Genomic DNA, 21,530 nt, shown 5'->3' with positions numbered 1-21,530 from the left:
TCTTCTTACTTAAGTTTAAATGATGTAAATACTGTACATATGTGCATGAATAGGGAGGAGAGAAATTTGAAATGGGACTCCACAGTAGGAATACCCAGAGCTACCATATCTGGTTGTAGACATCCAAGAAACCACAACATAACTGTCCCATATCACCAATCCTCAAAGCATGTGCTCCAAATAAATGGCTTTTCCTGCTCAAAAAATAACAATGCCTTAATAACCTTATTGTGATCTGTTTAGTGGCAGATTAGGGCTACTTCAAAGCTCTTTCAAGTATGTGTGAGGGAGAGAAGGAAAGTGAGTTTGTGAGTTCCTGATCTCAAGATAAAGAGATATTTGCAGGCATAATAGCAGAATATCTAGAACAAATTGCACAAAAAATGCTATTTAGCAATCATGTTGAACTAAGAGAGAAGACAAATAATCCACTGTGGTTTTTAAGGGCCTCATTAATTTCCTCTGAAATTCCCTGCTTGCTCAAGCTCCTCCTCACCTCTCCCCCCCCCCCCAATGTACTGATTAAACATTTAGCAATTGCAAAGGGGCTTGGCTTCAAAGCAGGCTCTCTGGATAAATACTGGAGTTGTCAGCACTTCTCTGGTCCCTCTGGACTACAATGGAGGGGATGGCTCTGTATCTGGTGGCTGCTCTATTGATTGCTTTTCCAGCATCTTCCCAGGGGGGTCTGTAAGTATCATAGATATTTCAGCAGGGAAAGTAAAGCAGTGCTGGGGATGCCTTGTGGGCTTTTTCTTCCATGATTGTCTGTGCTAAACACAACCATCACATCCAAAACTTTGGTCCTTTGCAGGGTAATGAATTTACTTGCAGGTGTCTTCAAACCCTTTGGAGTTTTCTCAGAAAGTCCAATATATCCCCATGCCAGGAGTAAAAGTATTATAATCATCAATAAGGGGAACTGACAGGCCCTGAAGTTCTAAGCTGAGGAATTGTCCTTGGAGTGAAGATTCCCTGGACAAATATAAAGACCTCTTGCTCTCACTTATGGCTGGGGGTGGGGGGGCATCTATAACCATTGCTAAGCAGAGTCAGCAACTTCCAGAAAACAATGAAGTTGAATATATAGAAAACAGCCGTCCCACACACTTTGTTTCTGATGTCTTCAAGTAACCTTTTGCCATCATTGCTAAGACTTCAGTGACAGAGAGACTGGCCTATCTACTTGTTTTGAGAAAATGTTTATTTTGCTGTGTGTACCTATACTGGAAAACCAGATATGACTTTGTAGCAGGCATACAGTATGTGTAACTAAATGATGTATGAGTGATAGCAGCAATTAGGCTGACCATATTTCTCTGGCCCCAGTATGGAGGATCATCTACTGAAAAAGCAAAAGACAGGAGAAGGAGGAGGCAGGGAAGGTGATTTGTCAGTATACATATAATAACTCTTATTGCAGGAAAGAAAAGTAAGCGGTCAGTTCTGGTCCCATTTAGGATTGCAAACAAACTCTCTGTAGGTGTAAACCCAACGCAGGAACATCCAAGAACAGATCTCAACACTATGCTAGATGGGGACTTTGTTAGGGACTTGGCATGGAATCCAAATCGATTTATTGCTTTTAAAGGAACAGAAACCTAAACACTACAGCTCCAAATAGGAGACAATGTTTAAGACCTTTAACGCAGGGGCCACTTCCTTTTCACCTTGGGAAGGCAGTTGTGTTTGGGGTGTGTGTTCAAGTGGTATTGTAAAAAGCGAGGCTTGTGCTTTTGGACAGGTCCTCCTACCTTTCCCTCCAGAGTATGATCCTCAATGGCTAGTTCCTTGTCAGGGTTTCAATAAGCAGAAACTCAGGAAGGATTTTGTTGGGTTTGTTTGTTTGTTTAACAATAATAATGGGTGAAACTATACTAGATGTACAAAATCCATGGTCAGACTGCCTAAGATATTGTTTTAAAGGATCAGCTCTTAAAAGTCCATAAAAAAATTGTAAATTTTAATTGTTCATGTTCAATTGCTCTTTGGATTGATGTGAATAATATAATGCAATATATGCATGGTTACAACTGTCAGCCCATTACAATAACACAAGCAACAGCTGTTCAATAATGGGTATGTGATCATTGCAGCAGAAGAAATCAGTGTTTTGTAAAGGCATATGTGGATTAGCACAATTAACTTAATTATTGACAATTATCACCATGAAACCTTATCTGAGATTCAGTTCTTGGCTACGGGGAAATACATTTTTGTTAATCCAAGGAAACATATGAAGGTGTGCAGGGTGAACATTCTTAGTCTTTCATAATATGTTTCTCTGCTCTGTTGAAGTGTCTTGTACTTTTTTTTAGTACAGTGGACTCATGATACATGAGAAGTAACATCCTGCTAAATCATCTGGGATTTGTCCAGGCCTGTGGCATGGTTCTCTGTGGAATGAGCTTAGTCATCTGTAAGGTAGATCTAGGCCCTCCTGGCTGATACTTACAGCAAGGGAGGAAATGGTAGCTGGACATAGGAGGTGGCATATTCATAGTTGAGGGCTGGATGATGCCCTCATTCATAAAGGAGATGGCGACGTGTTGTCAAGAATCCATCACTTGACCTGGCTATCTTCAATATATCCCTTCTAGGTAAGGTGGTTGAATTATAAATACACAGGAATATATTTTATATAAACCTTTATATAAAAAAGGGTTTAGTTATACAATAGAACCTATGACAGTAGCAGTTTTACTTTAGAGCAGGTTGATCCCTAAGTTATTATTTTCTCTGTTGCCTTGCAAGTAGACTGAGTGCTTCTGTTCCAGAGATAAATTTCTTGAGTGTCTAATCAAACTTGGCCAAATAAAGTATTCAATTCAATTCAACTCAAATGCCTATCATTCTGGAGGAAAGTGAAAATAGTTCTCTTTTAGGGCTTTTGAAATGGGGGCCCACATTAGATGGCAATACTTTGTATATATTTGTAAGGATTGATAAAGAAATATATAAATAAATACAATTCCTAATACTGTTTGAATTAACAATCCGCAGCACTGGAGAATTTTAATAGTAGGAGTCATGCATGAGTTTCTGATGTCACTTCATGACACACAGGCACAATATTTCTTTCTCAGAAATGAACCCCAGCTTGAAATTGGCTGTGCCATTGTGGATTTCTAGCCTGCCTCTATTGTCTCCCTGCCCAATAATTTCCCGTCACCTAACTTTCCTGACTTTGCCAACACCCGACTTTCTTACACATGGGCATCATCTAAATAAGCCAATTCTGACAATCCATGCACTCTGATATCATAGTGGAAGTGCAATCATTATTATCTATCATCTATTAGGTCTATGTGAGGATACATTACTGCAAGAGCTATTGGTTACTATGGGGTATATGGTTACTCCATGTACCCCATTGTTGGATTGGGTAATGGATAGGCACACAGGCTTAACAGTAACAACAGCTCTTTATTAACAACAACAAGTGAGAACAATCCAGCGAAGGTTGGGTCTGACAGCAGCCCTTTTATAGGGAGCTGTCAGACCCTTTGACCAGTAGGATTAAACCTCTCTTTCTACCGGAACAGAGGACCTTGGTGGAAACCACTGTAGTTGGTATAAGTATCTAACACCCATAGTTTGCAAAAGTAACCAGATAGCTCTGAGAAGCCAATTAAATTACACTGCAGGAGACAGTTTATGCAAAACTGCGCATGTAATCAGACTGCAAGGAGGAAATGCCAGCAGGCCTCACTATCAAATTGCTTTGTTTAAATGCAAACATAGCCAGAGCCAATAGAATGTGACTAAAGATATCAAGATACGATAACAAGGCATTTGTTTGCAATATATAATATTAGAGTGATTTGATTTACACAGCCTTGATCTCCCGTTCACACAAGATAATGTGTTCATTAATCTGCCATCTGAAAATGTTTTTCTTTTCCCCATTGCTTTACATTTGCTTTTGTAATAAATATGCTTATGGTGTTACTATGGAGACGGCCTGACAAGAAAACCTCCCATTTCTTTCCCTTCTGTAAAAGCCTTCAACTGTTGACATTCCATTATTACAAAATGGCAAGACAGTACTTTTTTTTCCTCCTGGCCCTTACTTGGGGCTGACAAACTAAACCAAATTTGTAGAACTGAAGGCTGCCTTTGGAAAATGCTGGATCAAGTGGGTAGGCACTGCTTTAACACTAGTATATGTTTGATGTGGGGATTAAAGTCCTGGCCTGGAAATCAGGAGTCTATGAGTTCTAGCGCTTCCTTAGGCAGGTAACTTTGGGCCAGTCCCTTTCTCAGCCCAATTCACCTCCCAGAGTGGAAAACTAGAAGGCAACAAACTTATATATGCTGCTGTCTTGAGTTGTATAAAACAAAAGCAGGATATAAATCTAATGATGATGAACCTGATTTGAGGTTCTCTGTGGAAGAAGAACTGCAAGCCCAAGCAAGCCCTCTGTGTGCAGCAGCACAGGTGCAGAAAACCACAAATCAGCTCCAACATAAAGTTTATGTAAGGTGCAGCAGCCTATAATCACAGCACAAACATCAGCAAAGGCCAAAGAGCAGTTGAACGAGTCTTCTGCACTGTCTTCTGTATTTGCTTGAGAGGAACTCCTATTTAGTCAGCCACCAGAGGATCCTAACACAAGGTGTGAGACATATAAAGATCACCAGCAACTCAACACTGCTTATTTTGTATTTGGGTTATTATTGTATGTGTTTCTATTTTTCCAACTTTTACCCATCCTGTTTCTTTAATAAAGCATCCAGATCTACACATACAGTCTATTTTATTGGAGGATAGCTGCATGTCAAGCTGCACACAAAGTAACATGTAGCTAGGACAGAACAGTGATTCTGTAGACAGATCTTGATAACAAGGAGTGGTGCAGAGGGAGATTTGAGTGATGATGAGATTGGAAAGATTTCCCCAGTCCCAGCTGCTGGGGCGAAATCTGAGATCCCACACATGTGTGACTGGTAATGGGAGAGCGGGTGGTGAGTCGGTGGTCACTCCGGGGCAAGGCTGGAGCCAGGGAATGGCGCATTCCCCAATCCAGTTGAGGTGGGCGGCAGCTCCCGGGACTCGGGGAATGGTGCATCCCTGGGATCCTGGCCCCTGACCCCGCCCGAATGCTTAGTTATCTTTAGTGAGTTGAGGAGAGTGGGTAAGGCATGGATGCGACTGGTGAGGCGCGTAGCTGGGCTGTGTGGCGAAGCGAAGGGAACATATATAGGGCTGGGATGGGTGGGGTGAGTGAGCGTCGAGCGGGTGGGGTGGGTGAGCGAACAGTGACCAGGTGACTGATTTGGGGGTGTGGCCAGCCAGCGGTCACTACCAGTTCGCCGACTCACGGCAAATTTCCGCTACCAGTTCACATGAACTGGTGCGAACCGGCTGAATACCCCCTCTTGTTTAAATAAAGAATTAACAGAATTAGTTCAGATAGTAACAAGGACAGGTGAAAAATTAATAAAGAAAATATATAATTGTTTGTTAAGTATTAAGATGGAAGATGAATAAGTAAAAGAGACAATGATAGTATGGGCTAAAAATTGGCCATTTGATTGAGTAGATCAATGGCAGAAATTATGGGATAGAAATTATAAATTAACAATGTCTACTGCATAGAAAGAAAATCTTTATAAAATGTTTTATAGATGGCATTTCCCACCCTTAAGGATAACAAAGATATTTAAGGATAAATTTGCAAAATACTGGAAATGCCACCAGATGCCTGGTTTGTACTATTATATGTGGTGGACATGTCAAAAAGCAAAACATATTGGACAAAAATATATACATGGTTGGAAAAAAATGACAAAACAACATATAGACTTGAAACCAGTTGGGCATTTTACCAGACAAATATAACAAAGGGAATGTATATCTGATTTTACATGTATTGATTGCAGCGAGAATAGCATTTGCACAGCAATGGAAAAGTGAAGAGATCCCAACAGATGAAGATGTGGTTAGAAAAATATTAGAATGTGCAGAAATGGATAAGCTAACACTTACAATTAAGGGGGGAAAAAGACACTGAATATTGTTTGACTTGGGACTTATTTTATCAATGACTAGCTGACAAAAACAGGAGCTAGGAACAGGAAAATATGTGAAAGGATTAGAGATATAAGGAAGATAGGTTAACTTGGTTAATAAATAGTATGATTATTACTGTTATTAATATTAAAAAAATTGAAATTTATGCAATGAATATTGTTGTAAACACTTTATTATTTCCTGAAATGATTTGTACCCTGACAACACACTGTTCAACTGAAATTGGAATTTGTTAGATACTTGCTTTAACTACAGTGGTTTCCACCAAGGTCCTCTGTTCTGGCGGGAACAGAGGCTTAACTCTATTGGTCAAAGGGTCTGACAGCTCCCTATAAAAGGGCTGCTATCAGACTCAACCCTTGCTGGATTGTTTTCACTTGTTGTACTTAATAAAGAGCTGTTGTTACCGTTAGCCTGTGTGTGCCTATCCATAACCAGATATAACACTGGCAACGAAGGTGGGTTTGAAAGACAACTAAGCAAACCAAAAAGAGTCTAGCAATCCAGCAAGTACATCCAGCCCAGAGCTCAATGCGGCTTCGAGCAGCCATTTTTGAACGGCAAACTCAAAACGCCCTCAGAACACGAAATGGCCATGCATGCCCCACCGACTCCGAATGACCCAGTCACCGAGCACTGGGACTTGTATATGCTACAATTTGACTGCTTCCTCAAGGCCAATGACCACATGGGCCTTTCTGAAGGATGCAAGAAGAACATGTTCCTCGGATACTGTGGCTGGGAAGTGTTCGAAACAGCAAAAGACCTCTCTGAACCAACGCTGTTACAATCAGTCACCTGGTCCGTGCTCCAGCAGATGCTGAGGACCCACTATGCCTCCAAGCCGTCCAAGCACGTTCGTCGGCATGAGTTCAACATCAGGAACCAGAAGGAGGGCGAATTGATCAACGAGTATGTTGTGGGCCTAGAAGTGACTGGTATCAATGCCTTGAAAGATGACGGCGCCAAAGCCATTTTCAAGGAGTTCGAGGACGTCTTCGGCACTGGTATGGGAAAGTATGTGGGGACTCCAATCTCATTTAATTTGGATCCCAATATAGCCTCCATAAGGCTAAAACCCAGAAGAGTACCTTTTGCTCTCCGCCCAAAAATTGACAGGGAAATTGACAAGCTCATAGGCCAGGGAATCCTAGAGCTGGTTGATCATGCATGCTGGGAGACTCCTATTGTGACACCTGTCAAATCTGACGGGTCTGTCCACATCTGCGTGGACTACAAGTGCACATTCAATAAAGTGCTACAACAAAGCGGTTACTCTGTACCCATTATACAGCATCTACTACATTCATTAGGCCCCGGAAAAATATTAGCAAAATTGGACAGTGCACAGGCATACCAACAATTGCCAGTAGATGGCGCTATGACAGAGGCCCAAACCATTGTGATGCACAGGGGTGCATTAAAATGTCACCGCCTGCAATTCGGCGTTAGTATCGCCCAGGACTGTTCCAAAGCGTCATGGAACAGCTTTTGCAGGGAATTCCAGGAGTCATCCCCTATTTCAATGACATCTTAGTATCGTCTGCAAATGAGGTGCAACTTTTCAAACATGTACGAACTGTTTCGGCTCAAATTAGAGACAAAGACCTCCGTCTCAAGAAAGAAAAATGCCAAATTAATGTGCCAAGGTTTGAATTCTTAGGGTACCTAATCGATGGCTCTGGGATTCACCCGACCACCCAAAAAATTCAAGCAATCCAGGACGCCTCCACACCTCGCAATCAAACCGAGCTGCAGGTAGGCTCTTTAATTTCTACAGCATCTTTCTTAAACAGAAAGCCACTGTTGCTTAGCCCTTACACCGTCTCTTGGCTAAGAACATGAATTGGTCCTGGGGCAGAGCTGAGGCTGCCTCATTTGCTGTGGTACAATGACTCCTGTCGGTGGACTCCTTTCTGGTACAGTACAGCCAGACCCTGCCATTGGAGCTGACCTGCGACACTTCCCTGTTCGGCGTTGATGCCGTCCTCAACCACTGCATTCCCAACGGAACCAAGGCTCCCATTGCTTTTTACTCCAGGACCTTGTATGCTGCAGAGCAGAACTACAGCCAGCTGGACCGCGAGGTTTGGCTGGAGTAAAGAGGTTCCATGAGTACATATATGGCCGTGATTTTGAACTAATTACAGACCACAAGCCGTTATTGGGCTTACTGGCTGGGGACCGATCTCCCCCAGTGTCATTATCACCACGGATGACCAGATGAACCATCTTTCTAGCTGCTTACTCCTACCACCTCATCCAATGACCAGGCTCCACTTTGGGGCATGCTGACACTTTAAGCCGCTGCCCGCTGCCTGAACTTCTGGCTGACCGTACCCCCGAGACATCAGTCCTCCTCATTGACTGCCTTGAGATTGGGTCTGTCTCGTCCAGTGATGTTGCCTGTCACTCTGCGAAGGACTCCACCATCATACAAATTTTGAACTTGGTGTGGAGGGGGTGGCCCAAGGGACCTGTTGGGGCTGATTTCAAAATGTGTTTTACCAAACACAATGAATTATTGGTTGTAAATGGCTGTTTACTGTGGGGGGACCGAGTCGTTGTTCCACCCAAACTGCGCATTGCAGTATTAGAGGCTTTACCTGTAGGTCATCCTGGAATTGTCAGGATGAAGTATTTGGCTAGGAGTTACATGTGGTGGCCTAACATGGACAGGGAGATCGAAGAATGGGTGGCTACCTGCACACCGTGCCAGTAGTCCAGACCAGCTCCCCCAGAGGCACCCGCTAAGGAGTGGGAGCGACCTCAAGCACCATGGTTTAGAATGCACATTGACTTTCCTGGCCCAGTTCATGGCCAGACATTCCTCGTAGTTGTGGATGCCTACTTGAAATGGCTAGAGGTAGTCCTGATGACCTCCCCTACGGCGGAAGCGGTCATCAAGGTGCTACGGAGACTTTTCTCCACGCATGGCCTACCCGACGTCTTGGTCTCTGACAACAGTCCCCAATTCACGGTCATGCAATTTGAGACCTTCCTAGCAGCTCAGGGAATCAGACATGCCCTGGTCACGCCATTCCATCCGGCCTCCAATGGTCAGCTGGAGGGAATGGTGAGATCTGAAAAAGAGGGCCTCACTAGGATGGGCCCAGGAGATTGGCAAACACGGGTTGACCACTATTTGCTAATTTGGCACATCACACCCAGTGCCACTACAGGGAGAAGCCCCTCTGAGCTTCTCATGGGTCGTCGGCTAAGGTCCCACTTAGACCGGCTACACCCAAACTATTCTGCCTAATCGCCCCCTGACTCCACAAGCAAGATTTGGACTTTTAGTGTAGGGGATTCGGTATATGACCACAACTATGCCTGGGGAACTTTGTGGATTCCTGCCACAGTGGTAGGCATCACCGGGCCTTGCTCTTACCTCTTAGAGCTCGAGGACGGTCAGAATATGAGAAGGCACATTGACCATTTCCGTGGCCACCTCTCCAACTCCATTCTTAGACAACCAGAGGTAACTCCTGCACGAGTTAGCCAAAGCCCTACCCAAGCGGAGCAAACACTCGCTCCTTCCACAGCCAGCTCAAGCCTGAGGGTACCAGGAAACTTATCTGGTTATGTTGCAGGCCCGCAGCGAGCTCCGAGCGAACCGGCTCTAGGAGCTCTAGCCACGGCCTGTGAAAGGTTCCAGGAGCTTCCACCAAGCGGAGCTGCAGAGCAAACAGGTCCGTCCGACCTGTCCAAAGAACACCCTCCAACTGAACTGCGCAGGTCTGGCAGAGCTACCCAAAAGCCCGCCTACGTGCGTGACTATGTAACGAGTAGGATTATTCCATCCAAGAGGGGAGGGGTGTTAGATACTTGCTTTAACTACAGTGGTTTCCACCAAGGTCCTCTGTTCCGGCGGGAACAGAGGTTTAATCCTATTGGTCGAAGGGTCTGACAGCTCCCTATAAAAGGGCTGCTACCAGACTCAACCTTTGCTGGATTGTTCTTACTTGTTGTACTTAAAAAAGAGCTGTTGTTACTGTTAACCTGTGTGTGCCTATCCATTACCCGATCTAACAGAATTTTTGAATGTTAAAAAAATAAAATAAAAAGATCGGAAAGTTTCCCCCAGTCCCAGGTGCTAAGGAGAAATCTGAGATAGCAAACACAGTGCAAAAGCACCATACTGGGAAAGGTGCCTTCTGAATTTATTAAAGGAAAGAGGGACTGAAAACAGCAGACAGGGAAGACAAGTTCAGCAGTATCACCCAAACTGCATTTTGCCCTTTTCAGTTTTCTTCAACAGCTGTTCTACAATCAGTTTTATGATAGAGGCGTATTCTTACTGCGATCATGCAACCCTAGATTATAAAGCTATACAGATCGTACAAATGCATATTTCATCATGCTTTTTAATTAGCAGTACTATAGCTAGCTGTCTGTCTGGAGACCGAGATAGATTCATATTTAAAGACATGAATTAGCAAAATCTGTCTGCGAAAGATGTAATTTATTAGCCCTTAGCTTCTGAGGTTGATTCTGCATCTGTTCTGCAACACTGCAGCACTAATGTGTTGAATGAATTCTGGTGTGTGGATTAGGATGTGTGGTGGCAACTTCTGAATGGTGAGGAGTCTCAGGAGACTATGTGGTTTGCAGTGATGTCACTGAGAGGAATAGGTCAAAATTTCCACCTCATTTTAGGCAAAGGTTTGGGGTTAAAGATGGGAATTCCTAATTCCTGAAAAAAACAACTTGATCTCACTTTGTCAAAATTGCAGCCGCGATTTTGCAGCCAAATTTCAGCAATATATTTTCAGGTGCAGTGGTCTGCAGATGGGTTACTGGAGGACTGTATGCAGGCTGGGAATTGCCTAATCTTGGGAGAAGGCACAATTCTATTTTTCTTCTTCAAATCTGAGATCAAACTCTGTTCTTTCATAGAAAAGCTTGTCCTTTTTTAAGCTGCAAGGGGACACTGCATTGCTTATTATAATGTGATCCCATTATAATACCACCGAGTTTACTGTAATGGTTGGTCTAATTAATTAATTTTATTAAATTTATAGACCGCCCCCTCTCCCCAAAGGGACTCAGGGCGGTCCCATTTTATAATCCCCAAATGGCACCCAAATCCCTTGTAAAAGATATATAGATAAAGATACTAATTTTTCAACTGTATTTGGAAGGTTTCTGGGTCACAAAGAGTAGTTTTTCTGTTTATTTCTTCATTCTTCTTAAAAGTGCCTCACTTTTCCTAAGCAAAATAACGCAGGAAATGTTCTTTTCTTCTTCTGCAGCTACACCCTCATTACCCCTGGTGTTCTGCGAACAGATACAGAAGAGCAAATTTTGGTGGAGGCACATGGAGAAAATGCTCCGAAATCGCTTGACATCTTGGTTCAGGATTTTCCACGGAAGCAGAAAACCTTGTTCCAAACCAGAGTAGATATGAATCCAGCAGGAGGCATGCTTGTCACTCCAACTATAAAGGTGGGTGCATAGTAATGGTTGCAGTAGAGTCTATTGTATCCCTACAAAAAAAAAGCAAGCTAAAATCCTGTTCATTCTACTTGAAAGGAAGTGTCATGCACTTTAGTAGAAAGAACATGTCTAGAGTGTCAGATATTGGAAGAAATTGTGAATATAACTCGAGGGAGGAAAAACCCCAAAGCATGCATATGTATTTATTTTACAGTTCCTATTGCCACAATTTCTGAAAGATTGTGTATAGCATTTCACAGCAAACAAGTAAAATATTGTAAATATTTAGATCAAAATCAGTATCAAAACCAAAAGTCAACCATCGGAAGAAACCAAAACAAAACCTGACAGATACGAAGTATAGCAAAATTGAAGTGATTAATAAACAAAACTGCTAAGCTAGCTTTTAGAAAGCGATTCTGCTAGAGATTCTGAATCAGGCTAAGTTTAGTGGTTAGTAAAAGTAGGATGTTAGTGGGCCAAATAGCCGCATTTTCAGATTTAAAATATAGACATTTCAGGAAACGCCAAAGGCTTCTGGGCAACTTTTGTTCTTCCTTACCCAGGGAGGAGAAATTGGCTTAGCCTGTGTGCTGATAGAACTATGTTCACTCTCAACATGAACAATGGTAAGGGAGAAAAAAGTATAATGCTGAATGGTATATCTCTATGACCGATCTGTTTCCAATAGTCCTGGATATTCCAGAGGGCTTCAGTGTTGAAATGTTATTCCCTGACCAAATCCCATCCAAGACTTCACTTAAATCCAAAAATAGTCAAACAGCTGCTGGCATCTGAAGGAGCAGAAAAACTGAGAAAAGGTCTGCAAATTGGACCATAATCTCATCAAGAGAAATTAACCTCCTGACTTTCAGACCTTCTAGGTTGGAGTTATGGACAGATTTGTTCATATTGGTAAACGTTGTGTATGTTAGTCTGTGTGTCTCTGTGTATTTGGCTAATCCAATAATTGCCCAATGAAAAATCATAAAGGGAAAAGAGAGAATAGCTGATTGTAGAGCTACAGTGTGTAGCCCAGATGGCAGGATTCATTATGGGCTGGGATTCATGTTGCTCCAGGTTCAGATGGTCGACCAGAAAAGTTTATTTGGGGTGAGGGTTCCCTCACTCTCCTTCACATTTGTCTTGAGCTTGGAATTAGGGGCTGAGTTTTCTTGGTGCGCAAATGAGGAGGGAGAAAGGCCAAGGAGAAAAAGGTTGTGGGTACACAGCAGTGGGTAAAGGATACCAAACGTGACTTGTAATAGCAGAATGGCAAGGTGAGATCTCAGGGAGATGTTCTTCATTAGTTTCATTGACTGTGCTGCTATAGCTGGACACTATAGGGCAGTGATGGCTAACCTTTTTGTTGTTGCGTGCTGAAAGCATGCACATGCCCACACCCATAATGCCATGCGTGCACCCCACCCCCTGCACATGTGTACATGACCACCCTACACTCTCCCACACACACACGTGTGTGTGGCTCTTCTCGCCCCCAGCGCAAATGAGCGCGAACACCCCCTGCCCCGTTTTGGGCCCAGTTGGCCTCCCTGCAGCCTCCTGGGACCAAAAATGGACCACTCCCGTGCTCCCCCACCTCCATGCATGTGCGCATTACCCCCCCCCCCCCATGTATGCACATCTCCCGCATATGACCCTCCGGGCATGCACGGCAGAGACTCAAAAATCAGTTGGCCGGTGGGAGACGTGCACACATGTGAAGTGGAGCTGAACTGGGACGACGGCTTGCGTGCCTGCAGGGAGGGCTCTGCTTGTCACCTGTGGCACGTGTGGCATAGGTTCACCATCACAGCTATAGGGCCTCTCCATAGCCTTCTGCCAGGAAAGATGAGAAACTAACTTAGCAAAAGCAAGAAATATGGTTTTAAGATTGAATGCACCGATGTTTGGCATTCTGTGATCCTCTTTGTTTTCATTTTTGACCCAGTAGAAATTTCTGGATCAATGTTTTAGTGTTGTTGCCTAGGGCTAAGGAATGAGGCCTCAGGTGGCCCTTAGTGATGAAGCCTCTGCTCTGTTCATCTTCTCATCCAGATTCCTGCAAAGGAACTGAATAAGGACTCCAGGCAAAATCAGTATGTGGTTGTGCAAGTAACTGGTCCTCAAGTGAAACTGGAAAAGGTGGTTCTCCTTTCTTACCAGAGTGGCTTTGTGTTCATCCAGACAGATAAAGGCATCTATACACCAGGCTCTCCAGGTAAACTCTTTTTCTGCCTCTCTTTCTTCACTCCCCTGGGGACCCATTGTGGTTATGTGATGAATAATCCTATAAACAAAACCATACCTGGGATTTGTCATTTATCCAAGGTATTTCCAGAGAGTGGAGGAAGGGAAGAATGTATGTCTTGTAAGTGCTGACATTGGTAATATTGAGAAATCATGTTTAGAAAGTTCAAAAAAGATTTAAGAAACACGTTGATAGATGGTCCAGTGGAATGTACCATATTTTTTGGACTATAAGACACACAGGTGTATAAGACACACCATGACTTTGAAGAGGTAAGTAAGAAAAAAAAAGTTTTTATCTTCCCCAGTCCCCAGGAGCACTCTGCAGGCTTCAGCAGGGCTGGGGGAAGGCAAAAACACCCCCATTTTTCACCAAAACGGGGGCATTTTCCCCTTCCCCCAGCCCTGCTGAAGCCTGGAGAGTGCTTTTAGGGGGGTGGGGGAAGGCAAAAACGCCCCCGTTTTTGGTGAAAAACGGCTTGTTTTTTGCCCATTTTTCACAAAAATGGGATGCAGAAGCGGGGCTTTGGGAGGCAAAAAATTGGCTGTATTCGGTGTATAAGACGCACCAAAATTTCCACGCTCTTTTAGGGGTGAAAAAGGTGCAAGTTATACTCTGAAAAATACGGTATTCACAAATTAGGAATGGAATGGAGAAATCCAATACAATACAATACAATACAATAGTAGAGTTGGAAGGGACCTTGGAGGTCTTCTAGTCCAACCCCCTGCCCAGGCAGGAAACCCTATACCGTTCCAGACAAATAGCTATCCAACATCTTCTTAAAGACTTCCAGTGTTGGGGCATTCACAACTTCTGGAGGCAAGCTGTTCCACTGATTAATTGTTCTCACTGTCAGGAAATTCCTCCTCAGTTCTAAATTGCTTCTCTCCTTGATTAGTTTCCACCCATTGCTTCTTGTTCTACCCTCAGGTGCTTTGGAGAATAGTTTGACTCCCTCTTCTTTGTGGCAACCTCTGAGATATTGGAATAATGCTATCATGTCTCCCCTAGTCCTTCTTTCTCTTAAGCTAAACATACCCAGTTCCTGCAACCGTTCTTCCAAGAAGATGTCACCCTGACTAATTGCAAGCTATAAAAGGTGAAAGGCTTTTTCTTTAGCTTTCCTTTGAAGAACTAGGTGGTGTTTTGTCTAAGATCCAGAAGATCCAGACTGAAGTAATCTTCAGTCTGGATCTTCTGGATCTTATGCCATAATAAACCCCTTGGCCTTTAAGGTGCCCGAGGATGCAGTTGTTTTAGCCAGCTAATCAGCTGTTTTTCTAGAAACTGTCCCACATCTGATTTTTAGGATTTACATTGATTCTGGAAGACAGCTGTCATGGTTGAGGCTTGGCTCACTTTGCAAATCCCGCTTACAGCCAGACAAGAAAAATGGGGGAGGGAATTGATTGGAATGCAGGGGAGGCATAATGAGGGGAAAAAGAATGCAAAGAGCACTGACTTGGAGCTTGAGAACCAAGGTCATCTGCTGAGAAAGTCTACTAAGCGGAGAGTCCATTACCCAAACAAACTGAACTGAACTGACCATACTGATTGGATGGAATAAAGGGGAACGTTTAACTACAATATGCTGTTTGCTCACGAAAACATTAATATTGGCTTTGCTACTTCTGTATCCATGTTGACTCAGTAAATTATACTCTTGGTAATAAAAATGTTCCAAGGGTCCTTATTTGCTGCAGGAATCATGTGGACAGTTGACAGCTACAAAATATCAGACAATTTATGACAATACTTTTTTTTTTAGGATGCAAGCACATCAATCAATCATTTTTTTTTATTATGGTCACAGACCAGCATGATGCAAGCACATACAGTATCTTTTGAATGCTACCACAAATTACAGTTGGTCTCTTTTTTCTTAGTGCGCTATCGTGTCTTTTCTATGGATCACAACATGCACAGGATGGACAAAACTGTGATTGTCGACTTTAAGGTGAGAATCGTGTCTGCAATCCTGTGTGATTAGTATAGTCCCTTGAACAAGGAGTGGTTGTTGATTCTTCTTATAACCTAGTGCCCCAACTTGCTGGGTTGCATTTACTCTCTATATTATGTCATCACATAGAAAATCTAGTATACCAGCTGGAGTTTGATGTTACAGAATGCATAGAAAATAATATGCAATTTGTATTTTTTCAACACACCTGTATTTTATTTCCTTGTGCCCAGACTCCAAATGACATTGTTGTCAGTTCTAATCCAGTCAACCCATCTTCACCCTTGATCCGGCCTTATAATTTACCAGAGCTTGTCAGGTAATTTAACATGGATATTGTCATAAGGCAACCTGTTTTGATACTAAGCTGAAACTCTTGATGGGAAAAAAACATTCATCTATTAAAGATTGGGTATAGAATAAAGCTGTATTGTATGTTCCCTTTTAGCTTGCTTTTTAGATCGATTATTAAAGTAAGAAAAATCCATGTTTGATATTTTGCATTTGTCCATCACATTTCTATTTCCTCTTGTTTTTTGGAGAGCCTGGAGCAGCACAGGTGGGGCTATAATGTTATTTGTATGGCAATTCTGTGGAATTGAGTGGACAAATAAATACAATTTCATCACCACCATTTAAGTTCAATGAGTAAGAAGAAATTTGTTGCAGAAGTAAGAGTCACATTTCAGTTTCCACAAATATGAAACTGAAAATTTCTGAATCAGGCACTTTCTTCTTCTTTTATACTTATTTTCCATGATCCTATTAATATCAAGAAGTGGCCTTGGATCCCTAGTTCATATCATATTGCCTTGCCTTCAGAAGTTGTGGGTGGGAGACAGGAAGGGGAAATAGAGAAGAGATGACAGAGGGAAGAAAAGAGGTAGGGAGGAGGAGGAGAGAGGGAAAGGAAAGTGATGGATAGGGTACAAATATGGTGTATGGAGAGCAGAAGAGCCAATAATCGTTCTTGGGGGTTGATGGTAAGACGAATTGACGTAAATATTTAACAATACAAAATAATATTGGTTATGTAACAGTATACATGTGGTTATTTGTATGAAAATGAAAAAATAAAAAACTTTTTTTTAAAAAAAAGAAGTTGTGGGTGCTCCAATGCGGAAGGTTTTCAAGAAAAGATTGGACAGCCATTTTTCTGGAATGGTATCGGGTCTTCTGCTTAAATAGAGAGTTGGATTAGAAGGCTTTCAAAGTCCCTTTGAAATAACTCTGTTATTCTTTATTTATTGTCATAAATCGATTGTAAAGTGAAAGCAATAAAAAATCTCTTCTTTTTCTTTCTATAGTTTTGGAACATGGAAGGCTGTGGCCAAATATGAAGATTCCCCAGAGGAGAGCTATACTGCATATTTTGATGTCAGAGAATATGGTAAGAAGAAGGATCATTTCTGTTCAACAAATCTAGTTCCTGATCCTGGGTTTTATCGATTTTATCTGTAAAAACCTTTTCCTGTCATTTGTAAAAGTGGAAATGGCTGCTATGATCTCGCCTGGAAAGTTGTGAGAGCCAATTTGGCCTAGTGGTGAAGGTACCAGGCTAGAAACCGGGAGTGTGAGCTCTACTAATATCTTAGCCATGAAAGCCTGCTGGGTGGCCTTGGCCAGTCATTCTCTCTCAGCTCAGTCCACTTCACACGGTTGTGGGGAAAATAGGAGGAGAGAGATATGTCGGATATGTTCACTGCCTTGAGTTATTTGTAAAAATAATAAAGGTGTGATATAAATAAATAAATAAATAATAAAATATATTAAATAATATTGAGTAAATCCATCTTCCTGTCAGTGCTGGACTTCTACCTTTTCACCTGTTTCTTTTTCTGTAGTGTTGCCAAGCTTTGAAGTTCGTCTGCAACCATCAGAGAAGTTTCTTTACATTGACGGCAATACAGATTTCCACCTGTCTATCACTGCAACGTATGCTTATTTACAACTATGAGTAGCTAAAGAAATTTATTTTGGCACTGGGTAACATCTGCATGAATGGGTCATAATTTGGGTCATAATATTCAGAAAAATATGATTTGGTGACTAGTCCTGATCTGAACTTATTTACTTGAAATTTATTTCAAAAATACAATATTCATAATATTAAAAAATAGACTTTAGACTTTATTTAGCTTTATTAGTCTGACTACTTATGATACCAAACCCAATTATCACTTATAGCGTTAATACTGCATCTTAGGATAGGGTAGTAGCCCTGTCATAGAAATGATCAGAGGGAGAGTAATCAAATTCATTTTTCAGGAAAATTATAATAATAAAAAATGTCCTAATGCCATTTCCCCATTATTTAGGAAATTACAAATAGGTTCCTTTCAGCAAACTCTTAGTTATTTTAATGATTGATTTCAATTGTATTAAGGTTTTAATTGTCATGTGTTTTCTACTCTATACTTTTCATTTTTGCTAGCCACCTTGAGTGTTGGAATGGAGAGAAAAGTGAAATTTAGAAATCAGAAAATAAAATAGGCAGAAGGATTAAGGAACTGAACTTATCATTCCTGCCACCCTCAAGTTCTGTTTTCCCCTGCCCAGCTTTAGCATCAGAAGTAGCAAAGGCTTGGAGGAAAATGCCTGAATGAGTAGAGCTGAGAAAATAAGGAGTTGTGAAAAATAGGTCACTAAGGCACCCCTCTTGTGTTCAAAGAAGATCAGTAGGGAAAGCAAAGATGTATAATTGGGCCTTTACTTTCACTGTGTCATTACAGGTACTTGTATGGAAAGAAAGTGGAAGGTGTGGCCTTTGTCCTCTTTGGAGTGAAAATAGATGGTAGCAAAAAGAGTATTCCAGACTCACTCACAAGAATTCCGGTAAAATGTAACAGGGGCGTTTGCATATAGGAGTGTGCTTGTGGGTTTGTGTGTCAGATCTACTAGAAACTGGATGGCGAACCTATGGCACGCGTGCCACGGGTGGCACGTGGAGCCATTTGTCAGTTCACGCGAGGCATTGCCCTGTCAGCTGGTCAGCGCGCGCAGCTGAGTTCAGCCTTTTTTTAAAGCCATTTCCCCCCCCCCCAGGTTCCAGAGGCTTTATAGGAGCCTGGGGAAGGCAAAAACAGCCTCCCCCGCCCCCTCAGAGGTCCTCCAGAGGCTTCAGAAGCTTCCCTGGGGCCTTCGGAGTGCAAAAAACTGACCCTACGGGCAAACCGAAGGTTTGGGAGCAGACTTTCAGTTTTCTCGTAGGCCAGTTTAAGCCCTCTGGAGCCTTCAGGTGCCTTCCGGAGGCTTCCCTGAAGGCTCCGAGGATGAAAACCAACCCCAGGAGCAAACCGGAAGTCATTTCCGGTTTGCTCGTAGGGCTGTCCGGAGGACTAAAAATAGTCCTACAAGCAAACTGGAAGTGACTTCCAGTTTGCTCATAGGGTTGTTTTTCATCCTCCGGAGCCTTCAGGGAAGCCTCTAGAAGGCTCCTGAAGGCTCCGGAAGGCTTAAACCGGCCCTATGAGCAAACCGGAAGTCCATTCCCAAGCTTCCGGTTTGCCCATAGGGCTGGTATTTTGCGCTCCGGAGGCTTCAGGGAAGTTCCTGAGCCCTCCAGAGGGCCTCCGGAGGGGGGGGACAGGGGAAGCTGTTTTCGCCCTCCCCAGGCTCCTATAAAGTCTCTGGAGCCTAAGGAGGGTGAAAAAAGCATGCAAAAATGGGGGTTGTGCTTGTCATGCGCCCATGTGCATTGGGGGGGGTCGTGCATTGCATTATGGGTGCAGCATGCCCACGCACGACCCCCTGCACTCCCCTGCTTATGGCCAAAAAAGTTTCGCCACCGCTATACTACAACATTTTCACTAGAAGGCTAAGCTACCATTACTGAGATTGGCTTTAATAACAGCATTTTACAAACCTGGTTGTGCTATAATTCCCTCTCCTTCTAATAATTCAGTGAATAAGAGAGTGTGTGCCCGAATCTCTTCTGAATGTTATCTGCATGTTCTGGACTCAAAACCAGTGGTGAAATTCAATTTTCTTTACTACCGTTTCTGTGGGTATGGCTTGGTGGGAATGGTAGGGGAAGCAAACTGCAAAATCTCCATTTCCTCCCCACTCAGGAGCCAGCCAGAGGTGGTATTTGCCAGTTCTCTGAACTATTCAAAATTTCCGCTACCAGTTCTCCAGAACCTGTCAGAACGTGCTGAATTTCCCCACTGTTTAAAACATATTTATTTCTTGCTGCTTTGGCCAAATAGCTTGCATATTTCCATCAAGGTCATCTTCCTTATTCTACATTGTGGCAGACCATTTGATTTCCTTCCTTATTTTTTCCTTATTGTTCATTTATTTTCAGATTATTGATGGAGATGGGGAAGCAACACTAGAAAGACGCACACTACGTTCTCGATTTCAAAATCTCAATCAGCTTGTTGGGCATACTCTGTATGCATCTGTAACAGTGATAACAGAATCTGGTGAGCAGGGGTGGGAGAAGAGAAGGGTACATTGTTTCTTTGAATACAAACATATTACACTTTAAAAAAGTAACAGACAACAATTTTAAATACCAGGGATTGAAAACAACTAAATAAAAGAAAACAATCCATCACCAGAATACATGTGACTTGGCTTTTAAATCCTCCCCTTTCACAATGATTATTCACCTTTATCCCACAAAAATCCACAATATTATTGTGGATAAATGTCTCTTAATTGACTCTAAATGTTTAGTAATCAAAACTTTCCAAATTAGATTAAAAGGGATGTTCTATCTAAAATGTTGCCCTGTATGAATTATATCTATTAGTTTTTTCATTTAAAATTGTTTGTAATCATTTGAAGTGTTAGATCTAAATTTGGAATATTAATGTCCTTCTCTTCCTGGGCTATACATGTGCTTCCTGAAACCAGTATCAATCTGATATTGTCTTTGTTTCTAATATTTTCATTGTCTTCTTGAAACACCAATAAAACACTTGTGAAATTGGTATGGCAGGTGGCATAACAGATCTTATTCATTTCTGTAAAAAATGATCAAAATTTTGGGTTTTTGGCAATGCTACCAGATGTGTCAGTTTGTATAATTATTATATTGTCCTCAACTTTTTTCAAAAAATTGAAGTATGATATGAATATTTTTTTTATAATTCTTCCACAGTAAGGTAAAGGTTTCTTCCTCCATAAAGCTTTCCATTTCATATTCTCAGTATTGTTTCCAAGCTCTTATTCTTATAGACGTTTTACTGCATTCTGGAACCGTCAAATGATATCATGATGACATGATTCTTTGGTATTTGCCTTTAGTTCAGAAATTATTCTTTCAGAATCAGTCTATAAAGCTCTTTTCTTTATTTTTTCATCTTTAACAAATGATAGAGCCTGTACATATTTAGCCCTGAAGCATTAGATCTCTGCCTTTTCTCTTTATCAGAAATCGTTTCTCCATTTATAAATCAGTCCTATATAAATTTGCATTTGTTCATCTCTTTGAAGTGCTCTAAAATCTTTGGAAAATATTGAACTTCTATCAGGGACATAATTGGAGAAAAGTTACGGTGCTAATATTTCACACGACTTTTGTCAAATTTCAATTTCCAATTTCAATTTTTGGGGTCAATTTTCTTCAAGCAGTTTTAAATCTATAGTCTTGTGAGGAATTATATCCAGGCTTTGTTTCTGAAGCATTTTAAGGGAAACTAGTCACAAAGCTACAATTGAAACAATATATTAATAAATCCCAATCCACATCTTCTGAAGTTTTAATATGCCAAATTTCTATTTATAAATGATCATTTGCCACATTATTTTCTGTAACTTCTTAGACCATTTACATGACAGGATAATTAAACTTACAATCAGCACATAATATGATGCAACTGTTTTCTAGA

At 41.9% G+C, this 21,530-nt stretch overlaps 1 protein-coding gene across 1 annotated transcript in view; it reads left to right on the top strand.

The window, feature by feature from the left end:
• The first annotated feature begins 529 nt into the window (after positions 1-529).
• C3 (complement C3) overlaps positions 530-21,530 on the top strand; it is a 59,771-nt gene continuing 38,770 nt past the window's right edge. Inside the window, exons 1-9 of the mRNA XM_081946918.1 lie at positions 530-690; positions 11,293-11,485; positions 13,535-13,697; positions 15,617-15,687; positions 15,924-16,009; positions 16,998-17,080; positions 17,535-17,625; positions 18,423-18,525; positions 19,997-20,117. Coding sequence (XP_081803044.1) covers positions 620-690; positions 11,293-11,485; positions 13,535-13,697; positions 15,617-15,687; positions 15,924-16,009; positions 16,998-17,080; positions 17,535-17,625; positions 18,423-18,525; positions 19,997-20,117 — 982 coding nt within the window. The 5' untranslated portion in view covers positions 530-619. The remainder of the gene's footprint in view (positions 691-11,292; positions 11,486-13,534; positions 13,698-15,616; positions 15,688-15,923; positions 16,010-16,997; positions 17,081-17,534; positions 17,626-18,422; positions 18,526-19,996; positions 20,118-21,530) is intronic.

Source organism: Natrix helvetica (genome assembly GCF_964273705.1).
Source record: "Natrix helvetica genome assembly, chromosome: 1".
Classification (NCBI taxonomy): Eukaryota; Metazoa; Chordata; class Lepidosauria; order Squamata; family Natricidae; genus Natrix; species Natrix helvetica.
Note: the sequence above shows the minus strand (reverse complement) of the source record. Positions and strands in the feature narration are given on the sequence as shown.